This window comes from Bufo gargarizans, chromosome 1, assembly GCF_014858855.1.
Source record: "Bufo gargarizans isolate SCDJY-AF-19 chromosome 1, ASM1485885v1, whole genome shotgun sequence".
In the NCBI taxonomy this organism is placed as follows: Eukaryota; Metazoa; Chordata; class Amphibia; order Anura; family Bufonidae; genus Bufo; species Bufo gargarizans.
Genome location: NC_058080.1, coordinates 499,104,253 through 499,117,091, shown reverse-complemented (window position 1 = coordinate 499,117,091; position 12,839 = coordinate 499,104,253). Strand labels below are relative to the sequence as shown.

Below are 12,839 nucleotides of genomic sequence, written 5' to 3'. Positions count from 1 at the left end.
TTCGTTGTGGCCCCATTGCCCAAATGCAGAGTCTGGACTCTGTACTCTGCAAGAATAGTGAATTTAAAGTACGATCAGAAAACTGGACTTTGGGGGTCATTTTCTTTATTTAAAAATCAAAAGTCATTAATAAAGTATATTATAAAAAAGATTTTTAGGGCATGAGGGACATTTAAAAGCAATTGCATAAAAGTTTAGTTAGGGTACTTTCACACTAGCGTTATTCTTTTCCGGCATTGAGTTCCGTCCTAGGGGCTCAATACCGGGAAAGAACTGATCAGTTAAATACTAATGCATTCTGAATGGAGAGCAATCCATTCAGGATGCATCAGGATGTCTTCAGTTCAGTCTTTTTAACTTTTTAGGACAGAGATAATACCGCCGCATGCTGCGGTTTTATCTCCGTCCAAAATTCCGGAACACTTGCCGGAATGCCTTATCCGGCATTTTTCCCCATTGACATGCATTAATGCCAGATCCAGCCCAAATGTTCCGGCAAAACGTATCCGCCATTGCAGTCTGCGCAGGCTCAGACCGGAAAAAATGAGAAAAAATAAATGCCGAATCCGTTTTTTCCAGATGACACCGGAGCGAAGGATCCAGCATTTCAATGCATTTGTCATACGGATCAGGATCCTAATCCGTCTGACAAATGCCATTAGTTTGCATGCGTTTTGACGAATCCGGCATGCAGTTCTCGCAACGAAACTGCCTGCTGGAATTCTCTGCCGCAATTGTGAAAGTACCCTTACTCTTTAAAGGTAGATAATGAAATGGAAGATTAGTTAAGAACTACTAAGTAGCTCTTAGTCACAGCTATTTGGCAACCCCATTCACTTCCCCACTGTGAGTTTGTTTGCTATTTGCCCTGTGACACGCTGCTTGTAAATGTCTCAGCCTGTAATGGACCGTGACTTGAATTTTTAGATTTTCTCTCCTTTAGCTATTTGATATGAATATTGCACATTTTCCATTTGAAAACTACAGTATTATGAACCCTAAACTAAAGTGATGCACTGTATGTGATGCTGGGGCGACAACAAGGATGCCGAGTAAAAGTCTCTGGGCAAAACTGAATTTTGTAATTTTTTGCTTGTTGATGCACTTTCATTTTATAGATTCATATTCTTTATAGATTGCTCATGGAATAAAAAATAAAGTGTTGAATATTACATCAGCACGCCCCTTCCACACATGTATACAGTATATATCTTGTCAATTAGCTTACTGCACCCACTGTTAAAGGCGTTGTCCAAGCTAGGCATATTGATGACCTATTCTCCATATAGGCAATCAATATCAGATCAGTAGTGCTGCGGCATCTGGTGCCCCCCACCGGTCAGCTGTTGTGGGCTGCTGCAGCACCTGAAACTGGCAGTGTATAGAGAAAGCAGAAGGCTCCATGCGCTGAGGTTTCCTGTGGCAGTGTACTGAAGCTGAACTACAGTACCCTGTCACTCCTACTATACAATATACGGAGATATCTGTCTCTAGCTCCGTATATTGTATACGGTAGTTTCAGGTGCCAGTGGCTGCCTGAAACAGCTGATCAGTGGGGGTGATAGGTGTCGCTCCCCCACTGATCTAATATTGATGACCGAGGCAAAAAATAGGTCATCAATATGTAGAAAATCTGTATCAAATAAGCTGGAAGCTGGAGATTAGCACAACTATTGTAGGGGTTCGGTGAGTAAAATAGAGATAACATTTATTAATTATAGTGAATCACCAATATTTATCAATATTTCTACGGCTCATGACAGGAAAATGCATAGCATGTGGGTTTCTTCATCAGTGTTTGACCTATTTGATGTTACTTTACAGCTCATAGTGACTCATAGTGATATTTTTGTAAGAGGAAATAAATGTACCCATCATGAAATGTCCTAACCATCACGGTGAACATGCAAAAAATTACTTAATCCAGTTATCCATTTCTAGGAGGAAAAGAAGTAGCGGGAAATGCACAATTAACCCTTTAGGGCATTACATTTAATTTTTTTTCTCTCATAATCCACATTTACCACCTATTGACAAGATATGTGACAGATGTATGCTCACAGGAACCCCACCACTGGGGAACTAGAACAGGCTGACTCCCCCATTCAAATCCTCCTCACTATGGTCATGTGTGAGGAGGAACAGGAAACGTGTGAAACCCATACTAGTGATCATGAGGATCCCAGCAATCATACATTTATAAGGATAGGTGATACATTTCCAATGTGGGAATCCCTTTTAACTAAGGATGACTCTACAGACATCTACAGATATGTTAATGTGTCAATAGCTCTATGAATAAGTATCCATACAGGCAGAATGCAGAGGACTAGCTGTCCATATATATCAGATTAATATCATCTGGTGCCATCAAAATTGTCAAGTACCTCAGATGATCTGATATGTATGAGGGTCTTGCAACTATCCCCTGACAGATGTTGGAAGTATGTCAACATACCTGATCTTTGTACTTAAAGGGTACATACCTGATCTTTGTACTAGAAAGAGAATTATATAATGTTATCTGGTGTGAAAGTAATGGACCTCAGCAGCGGTCCCCTTAAGGGAGTAGGTTCGATCTCCTAAGTAAGTAGCAAACAAAAAGTGCGGGAACCGCGCTCTACCAAACAGTTAATGTCAGTTCTTGAACCCTACAACCATAGAGAACCGAAAGTCTAATCCAGCTCGCAGAGGCGTTGTTCGCAGAAAATTAATGTTCGTACGAAAAGGTGTATAAACCGCCTCCTACTGGTCCACAGATCTCATGAAGGTTCACCAACCAAGGAATCCAAAACACCGGACACGAATACCTTCAAGAAGGAATAGAACAGATGGTGCAATACCCTCAAGATCTTTAAAGGTAAGAGGTTTATTGTACTTACAATTATCACATTACAGACTTGCACATAGAAATGCCCGGGCATTTCTATGTGCAAGTCTGTAATGTGATAATTGTAAGTACAATAAACCTCTTACCTTTAAAGATCTTGAGGGTATTGCACCATCTGTTCTATTCCTTCTTGAAGGTATTCGTGTCCGGTGTTTTGGATTCCTTGGTTGGTGAACCTTCATGAGATCTGTGGACCAGTAGGAGGCGGTTTATACACCTTTTCGTACGAACATTAATTTTCTGCGAACAACGCCTCTGCGAGCTGGATTAGACTTTCGGTTCTCTATGGTTGTAGGGTTCAAGAACTGACATTAACTGTTTGGTAGAGCGCGGTTCCCGCACTTTTTGTTTGATCTTTGTACTAGTTTAACAGCGCCGCCCCCTCTGCTACGTCAGCTAATTCATTCAAGCCACCACCTGGAATCTTCAATTCGTCCTGCTGAAATCTCGCGCAGGCGCAGTACCACCTACTGCCTGCTTCTGTGCCAGGGCAACAGCCTCAAAAGTGTCACTGGGCATGCGCCGATCCCAGTGACGTCTTCTTATCGCTGTTGTCCTCAGGAGCGGTTGGATCGCACAGGCAGTTGGCGGTACTGCGCCTGCGTGAGATTTCAGCCGGACGATTTGAAGATTCCAGGTGCGTGGCTTGAATGAATTAGCTGACGTAGCAGAGGGGGCGGCGCTGTTAAACTAGGGTGTGGGACGATACTGCATAACGAGGAGGCGTGTTTGGGCTCTAAAAAAAGGCGGTCTAGGCACTGCAGGGGGGCGTTACTGGGCTCAGAGGGTGATGAATAACGCCCCTCTGGGCACCTTCAGGGTTCATTTGCATAATACAAAGATCGCTTTTTTAGTAAAATGAAAGCATGACTATAAGAAAGAAAACCATTGCAGGAGATAAGATATTTTATTAAACATGGCAATGGTGAGAGCTTAATATGGTCAAACCAGGTGACATATTCCCTTTAAGTACAAAGATCAGGTATGTTGGCATACTTCCAACATCTGTCAGGGGATAGTTGGAAGACCCTTTGAGCGGACTAGGTATTTTGTAGTTAATAGTTGGAGGCAACTATTTGTTGGTGATAAATGTTTGGAGAATTTAATTGGTTAATGACAAATTTAGGTAACCAAAAACACTGTGGCCAATTATCTACCAATTTGAATAAATAAATAGTTTATAATTATAATTAAGTCAGGGTCTGAGTTATTTGTTTAGGTAATAGATGGGTAATTAACTAATTATGACACCATGTCAAACACCTTAGATGCTGCAGTTGCTATTTGGGAAGTGGAATACTGCAATCAGAGGAGATGTAACTGCACTGTAATCATTGGCTGCTGATGTTATATCAATATATAACTTAATAAACCCAAATTAGTTGCAGCTAGTGAGTTTAAGTTGTGTGTGGGGATGGGGCAAACTGAAAAGTTGCACTGGGGCCCATATGCCATTAGTTGTGCCCCTGCGCTCTACAAATTTGAAAGCACATTCAAAAAGTAAAGGGTTTATCCAGCCTTGGAGCCAGACAGTCATAAGGTCTTCCTCGGTCTTCCTCTGTCAATCTCAACATAAAAAACCCACTCAGCTGTCCTGCCCTTGCTCTGTTCATTGCCATCTCATCTGTATCAGACACTTGTGATAAAAAACACAATCACAAGTGTCTGGTGTCTCAGCAGCTTCAACACTGTGTCATATTAGTGACCTACCATTCAAGCTACGGTGACTGCTGAAGCCTGTAATTGTTTTTTTTTTGCTCAAGGGAACAGTATAGGACCTCAGGGGTTGTCGGTAGTGTTGAGGAAATCGAAGAATCTGAAGCCGAATTTGATCCAAAGTTTAGGAAAAATTAGATTTGAAGCAAAGCCAAATTTCCTCGCATTTGATGGTATTAAATAAATTTTTCCTAAAATGATAGATAAAAATAAAAAAAGTTATACTCACCTCATCCACTTGATCGTGGAGAGGCCGCCAGCTCCTGTTTTGATTAAGAAAACCTGCCAAAGGACCTGCGACGAGCGTTAAGATGCTAGGCCAGCGTGATCACATGGTGGCGTCTTCACGCTCACCGCAGATCTTTTGGCAGGTTTTCTTCAATCAGGGCGGGAGCAGACGACCTCTCCATGATCAAGTGAAGTATACTTGATACTCAAGATGAAGTGACTATTTTTTTTAACCCCAGATAAAGCCTCTGAGCACCTGAATGTGAGTCTCAGATGCAGCGATCAGCGTTAATCATGGCATCTGAGAGGTTAAATGGCAGGGGCGGCACAATCACCATTCCCCGACATTGAGCCCGCTCCATACAATGAAAGCGATTTGTGACGAGGTAATTCATAATGAATCTAGTTTATTGACTAAGTTCTGTGAACCTGCCAAATCAAATTTTTGAAAACTTTCCTAATCTCTATTTGTCAGTTCCAATGCCAGACAACCCCTGTAAGTGATATGGATCCAACTACAAGATAATAACTTACTGTTCATTTTCAGAAGCACTTAAACCTACTCTACGCTTGGAACCAGAGCAGACGGTGTACTTTGTAGGAGAATCTTTATCACTGAGATGTGTTGTCGACATGCTAACAAGTATCTCTGGGTTCAGCTTCTTCAAAGATGCAGCAGTGATAGCCAACAATTCTGTCTCAAATAGACTGATCATATCATCTCTGTCTACAACGGATGCTGGAGATTATATCTGCACCTACTACCAAGAAACTACAGGCACACAACAAGAAAGCAACCACATAGACCTTAAAGTGTTTGGTGAGTAAATTGCTCCTTTTTTTTCTTCCCTTAAAACCATCTTGGTCTATTGCTGTACAGTATTTGTCTTGCACTATATGTATCAAAATATGTACAGTACAGTATAAACATATATACACACATATAGGCATGAGAAAAGCAAAGTCCACCCTCTTTGCTTTGCTTTTATGTTACAACCTCGGATAAACACACAACACGTTCCATCGTTTCATTATTTACTCATCAAAAAAGAAGTCAACATGGAAAAGCCAAATGTGAAAAACTAGGTTACACTCCATAAATTAATAGCTTGCAGTAATAAGTTGAAGTAATCATTTTCCGTGTAACTTTATGAGTCTCTCGCATCGTTCTGGAGGAATTTTGGCCCACTCTTCTTTACAACATTGCATCAGGTCATTGAGGTTTGTGGACATTTATGCACAGCTCTCTTAAAGGGAACCTGTCATGTGGATATTTGATTATCATCTAACTAATGATATACAATCATTAACTACTAAAAAGTGCCTTAGATGTATTCACTTACTGGTGTGACAGATGGTTACCTCATAATATACACACAAAGATGCCGCATGCTAATGAGCTGATTCGAGTCCAGCGTGATGTCATTGAGTCCGGCGTATATTTAATTCAGAGCTATAGCCACTCCCCTGCTCACCTGCTGCTGATTCCTATGGAAACAAACTGTCATTCAGCAGCAGGTGGGCGGGGAGAGTCAGGCGTTAATGAATATTCATGACTCATCATTATCAGCTGGAGCTTTTCAATACAAGATGTTGGCAGATTGACTGGGTTAATTAAAGAAAGTGACCCAGCATTTTGCTAAGAGAATCAGTCACTTATTTATGTTGTCCTTAGTTAGGACACCATAAAACTGGTGACAGGTTCCCTTTAAAGCGGCTCTGTCACCAGGATCAACCCTATTAAACCTGACATACTGCCTGGCAGGGCTCATCATGCTGATTAAAACAATACCTTTCTTTTGTCTGTATTCTAAAGAACTGCAGAGTTTTTATAAAATGAGAAGTTTGCTGAATTTTCACATCACTGTACACAAAGTTATAGGGGTATTCCAGATATTTCAAGTCATCCTCTGTTCTGCTGCTCGGACCCCCAACAGATCATGAGAAGAGGGGCCCGGTAACGTGCAGAGATTCCTGAAATGAAAGGAGCAGCAGGTTGTCCATGCAGATAGGGGATAATTTTTAATAAACAGAATACCCCTTTAATAGAACAAATGACTCATTGCGACAGCATAATTTATAGTAAAAGATCATCATAGTATTGAACAGAAAATTGTTCCAACAGACACATGGCCAAATCCAAGCATCTCACATGTCTATTACAAGATGGGTATATTTATATACAAAGGTCTAACAGAGATCTTAAATGTTCCCTCTGTTGCATCTCTTGCCAGTAGTGTTGTGGAGGTGTAAAGGTAATTGTCCTTACCGATAACTGGCTTTCTTCTCAATCTCCCTCACAAAAGTGACAACTCTTGCCCCTTTCACTAATACATTTCATATATGGTTATATTTACTATACCCAATGCTTATCAGATTTTCTCTGATCTGGTGAATTGGGGCTCCTTAAAATGTCCAGGTCTTCCTGGTCCACCCATAAAAAGACATAGACTTCAGGAATGTTTTGAAGTTTTTTACATATATATATTGTGTTGTTGGTTTCATTTATTGTATTCGTTTTTCAGGATATAAATACTGATGGCCTATTCTGAGGATAATATCTGATTGATTGGTGGGGGTCCAACTCTCAGAATGCCCACCATTCAGCTATCAGCTGTTGGAAGTGGTAATTACAGTTGAGCGAGTTATGCAGCCCATTTTTCAACCTGTGACATCATGTCCACTGGTCACATTCCAAGCATGGGCACTATATAATGGATGGCACTGTGCTTGGTATACCATGAAGAGGCCGCAGCAATTATCTGAGTGCCATGGCCCCTTCAAACAGGTGATTGTTGGAACCCCCATTCATCTGATATGAATTACTTATCCTGAGGATTAATAATGTTTGAAGACAGCACCAGCACCCAATACTTTATTCCACAATGCACGACTCACGGTGAACAGGCTCATCACCACTCAATCTGCAGGAAAAAATATAATGCGGCCAAAATCTTAACATTGCGTCTTTTATTCCATACCCATCCATACGTCAAAAGGCAACGTTTTGGCTTCTTACAAGCCCTTCTAAAGCCATTTCTTTTTAAAAGAGGTGAAGATGCTGGCTACATACTCTCTTTTTTTTTATCCTGAGGATTAGTCATCAATATTTGAGTTTTGGAAAACCCCTTGAAATTCTACCCCTACATTGAGTCTTTTGTTGGGTTTCATACTGGCATGTAATCCAAGTCTAAATATAAAAAATATGGGGCTCATTTATTGAGAATGGTGATTTACACACATAGGCCTCTACATAACTTTGGATTTTCCTCCAGCAGGTGGTGCGCCAAACTTAAATGCACACCAGCTCCCTTGCTGGCGTAGATTTAAGCTATTTTTTATGCCAAAAACTGGTGTAAAAAAGGATGAATGAGACAGACCTGTCAGAAAAGAGAAGTTAGCGGGGAAAAGTTGCAAAAGTGGCGTATATCAGTTAATAAATGAGCCCCTGTGTTTGCGTTAACCAGTTTTCTGATCTAAATCTTTTTACAGAACGCCCAACTCCTCCAATATTAACGATTGAACCCAAGAGGAATGTCTTTCTTGTAAATGAATCATTGGTAATACGCTGTAACCTACGAAGAGGACAAAGTGCCACAGAATTCGAACTGTATCAAGATGAGAGAATACTCTCTGAGGCCGATGATTTCGGAGTTTTATCTCTTGTAAATACTGAAAGGAGACACACTGGAAAGTATACCTGTGACTATAAGACTGTTATATCAGGACGTACACTGACATCTCATGTCAGCAACCAAGAGACTTTGGTAGTGATAGGTACTGTCATTATGTTAAAACCATTTCAGTGCAATTCCCTAGGTCATTCTGCAGCATACTACATTATAATGCATCTAAACAGAGTAGAAAAAATATTTTTTTATGTTCCCCTATTCTAGGATGGCACAGTAAAAGAGGTTGAGACAGCAATGTTCAGTGGAACAAAAGATTATGAATGGGGCACAAAGCTTAATGACAAACAGTGGCACTTAGCTTGGTCATTACAGACTCAAGCGGGCACACAACATAGAGGTTACAAGTAATGGCACTTACCTTGGTAGTTTCAGTCTCTAGTGGGCACACAACTTGGTGGTTATAGTGTGTACTGGGCATACAGTTACAGTCTCACAGTATTTGATACACATAGGGCTATCTTGAGGTTGGCACCATTTTAGTCTCTGGTATTACTTGCCAGCAGGGGTGACACAGTTTACACCCTCCCTCAGTAACAAAAAATGCTGGAATAGCTCCAAAACCACTTGCATGACACACAGGGCCCTCCTTTGTTAGGGAGCACTTACCATGGCAGACCCAAAAAATAAATACATTACGCTGGTTCAATATCAAGGTACTAGAAATGGTCCACAACCTCTCACAGGGTTCTCAGAAATCACTGCTGTTTCGGTGACGTCAACGTCAAAATGTAGAGCAGCAAGGAGTCAGTTCAAGTGCACTAGAGTGGAAAAGTGTGGGCCAATCCTCTAATCAGCTTATATGGAAGCATCCCTTTATAGGCTTCAGACTAAAGACCAACATAAACCTGCTATTAGTAGCCAAAGGGGAAGGCACACATGACAGATGTCATTTCTGTAGCCGTAAGGTCTGTAGTTTTCATACTGTTCATTGTCTAAACTGAGAATTTTTGTTAATGACAGCAAATAACAGGGTTCTATTCAAACAGTTCAATATACACTGGTGTAGCTCCAGAGTATCGATAACCCCCATTCACATTTCTTTGACACTTTCATTACTCACCTCTGACATTTGCAAAGCTTACAGTATGTCTGTTTTCAGTAGGAATCTGTTTTGCTCTCAAACTGCACAAAAGCATCAGTTTATTGCACTATAAGTGACATTTATACTTCTGCATGGTTAAGCTTAAATTTATTTCATCTATCTTATTTTGATCCAGGTATTTTAAGCCAACATCCCAAGTAACTATTGTATCAGACCAGTATTGTCCTCTACAGGTCCTTCTAAAAAAATTACCATATTGTGATAAAGTTCATTATTTTCTGTAATGTACTGATAAACATTAGACTTTCATATATTTTAGATTCATTACACACCAACTGAAGTAGTTCAAGCCTTTTATTGTTTTAATATTGATGATTTTGGCATACAGCTCATGAAAACCCCAAATTCCTATCTAAAAAAATTAGCATATCATGAAAAGGTTCTCTAAACGAGCTATTAACCTAATCATCTGAATCAACTAATTAACTCTAAACACCTGCAAAAGATTCCTGAGGCTTTTAAAAACTCCCAGCCTGGTTCATTACTCAAAACCGCAATCATGGGTAAGACTGCCGACCTGACTGCTGTCCAGAAGGCCATCATTGACACCCTCAAGCAAGAGGGTAAGACACAGAAAGAAATTTCTGAACGAATAGGCTGTTCCCAGAGTGCTGTATCAAGGCACCTCAGTGGGAAGTCTGTGGGAAGGAAAAAGTGTGGCAGAAAACGCTGCACAACGAGAAGAGGTGACCGGACCCTGAGGAAGATTGTGGAGAAGGACCGATTCCAGACCTTGGGGGACCTGCGGAAGCAGTGGACTGAGTCTGGAGTAGAAACATCCAGAGCCAGTGTGTACAGGCGTGTGCAGGAAATGGGCTACAGGTGCCGCATTCCCCAGGTCAAGCCACTTTTGAACCAGAAACAGCGGCAGAAGCACCTGACCTGGGCTACAGAGAAGCAGCACTGGACTGTTGCATGTCATTCGGAAATCAAGGTGCCAGAGTCTGGAGGATGACTGGGGAGAGGGAAATGCCAAAATGCCTGAAGTCCAGTGTCAAGTACCCACAGTCAGTGATGGTCTGGGGTGCCATGTCAGATGCTGGTGTTGGTCCACTGTGTTTTATTAAGGGCAGGGTCAATGCAGCTAGCTATCAGGAGATTTTGGAGCACTTCATGCTTCCATCTGCTGAAAAGCTTTATGGAGATGAAGATTTCATTTTTCAGCACGACCTGGCACCTGCTCACAGTGCCAAAACCACTGGTAAATGGTTTACTGACCATGGTATTACTGTGCTCAATTGGCCTGCCAACTCTCCTGACCTGAACCCCATAGAGAATCTGTGGGATATTGGGAAGAGAAAGTTGAGAGACGCAAGACCCAACACTCTGGATGAGCTTAAGGCCGCTATCGAAGCATCCTGGGCCTCCATAACACCTCAGCAGTGCCACAGGCTGATTGCCTCCATGCCACGCCGCATTGAAGCAGTGATTTCTGCAAAAGGATTCCCGACCAAGTATTGAGTGCATAACTGAACATAATTATTTGAAGGTTGACTTTTTTTGTATTAAAAACACTTTTCTTTTATTGGTCGGATGAAATGTGCAAATTTTTTTAGATAGGAAATTTGGGTTTTTATGAGCTGTATGCCAAAATCATCAATATTAAAACAATAAAAGGCTTGAACTACTTCAGTTGTGTGTAGTGAATCTAAAATATATGAAAGTCTAATGTTTATCAGTACATTACAGAAAATAATGAACTTTAACACAATATGCTAATTTTTTTAGAAGGACCTGTATATGTTGCCTCCCTTTTTATCCACTTCTGACTTTAGCTCAAAAAGTGTAACAAAACAGTTTTTTGTTTTGCTTTTCTGGGAAGTTCAATGCCTTATTAGATTGTGTTGAGTGACATTTGTTGCATTAGAACCCAAATCTAATTGCAAATATCATACAATGTTTTTTGCATTTTTCAGATTTGCCTCCTACTCCAATTTTGAGGTATGCGAAGAACCTTCAGAATCAAAGCAGTCAAGTAGAGATTGTGTGTGAGATACCGAATCCTCCCTTCTTATCCCTAATGCATGGATATCATTTGTATCGAAATGGAGGGAACATTTCAAGCAATCAAGCTAATCAGTTTGTCATTAACTACAATCTGGAATTTGATGGATGCTACTTCTGCCGAAGTTTTGTGAATGTATTAGGAGAGGAGATCTTATCACGTAAGAGTGTGGAGGTCTTCTTGACATTAGAAGGTAAGATAACTTTAACCTATATATCTCTTATATTATAATATTGAGTTTCTGTCTGTCTGTCCCGACATCTGTCTGTCTGTCGGTCTGTCTGTCTGTCTATTCTTTATGCACGACCAAGCGACTGGAGTGGTCTTCACCAAATCTGGCACACAGGTACATCAGGTGTCCAGGAAGGTTTTAGACTGGGTCTCAGCTCTCTAGGACCTACCGTTCCTGAGATATTCCCAAAAAATTACCTGCATTAGCCAATACAAGCCTGCAAGTCTTTCTCTTTAACCCCTTAAGGCCCGGGCTCATTTTCACCTTCAGGACCAGGCCATTTTTTGCAAATCTGACCAGTGTCACTTTATGTGGTGATAACTTTAAAACGCTTTGACTTATGCAGGCCATTCTGAGATTGTTTTTTCATCACATATTGTACTTCATAACACTGGTAAAATGGAGTAAAAAAAAAAATCATTTTTATTTATAAAAAGATACCAAATTTGCCCCAAATTTAGAAAAATTAGCAAATTTCCAAGTTTAAATTTCTCTACTTCTATAATAAATATTAATACCTACAAAAAAGTTATTACTTTTCCCATATGTCTACTTCATGTTAGGATCATTTGGGGAATGACATATTATTTTGGGGGGACGTTACAAGGCTTAGAAGTTTAGAAGTAAATCTTGAAATTTCTCAGAAATTTTTCAGAAACCACCCCAAAATGACCCCATTCTAGAAACTACACCTCTTAAAGTATTCAAAACTGATTTTTACAAACGTCATTAACCCTTTAGGTGTTCCACAAGAATTAATGGAAAATAGATATACAATTTCAAAATTTCACTTTTTTGGCAGATTTAATTTTTTTTTTCCAGTTACAAAGCAAGGGTTAACAGCCAAGCAAAACTCAATATTTATGGCCCTGATTCTTTAGTTTACAGAAACACCCCATATGTGGTCGTAAACTGCTATACGGGCACACGGCAGGGCGCAGAAGGAAAGGAATGCCATACGGTTTTTGGAAGGC

At 40.5% G+C, this 12,839-nt stretch overlaps 1 protein-coding gene across 1 annotated transcript in view; it reads left to right on the top strand.

The window, feature by feature from the left end:
- The window catches only part of LOC122923918 (immunoglobulin superfamily member 1-like), a 332,379-nt gene that overhangs the window by 80,610 nt on the left and 238,930 nt on the right, over positions 1 to 12,839 (top strand). Inside the window, exon 4 of the mRNA XM_044274802.1 lies at positions 5,382 to 5,654. Within this exon, the coding sequence (XP_044130737.1) occupies positions 5,382 to 5,654 (273 nt within the window). The remainder of the gene's footprint in view (positions 1 to 5,381; positions 5,655 to 12,839) is intronic.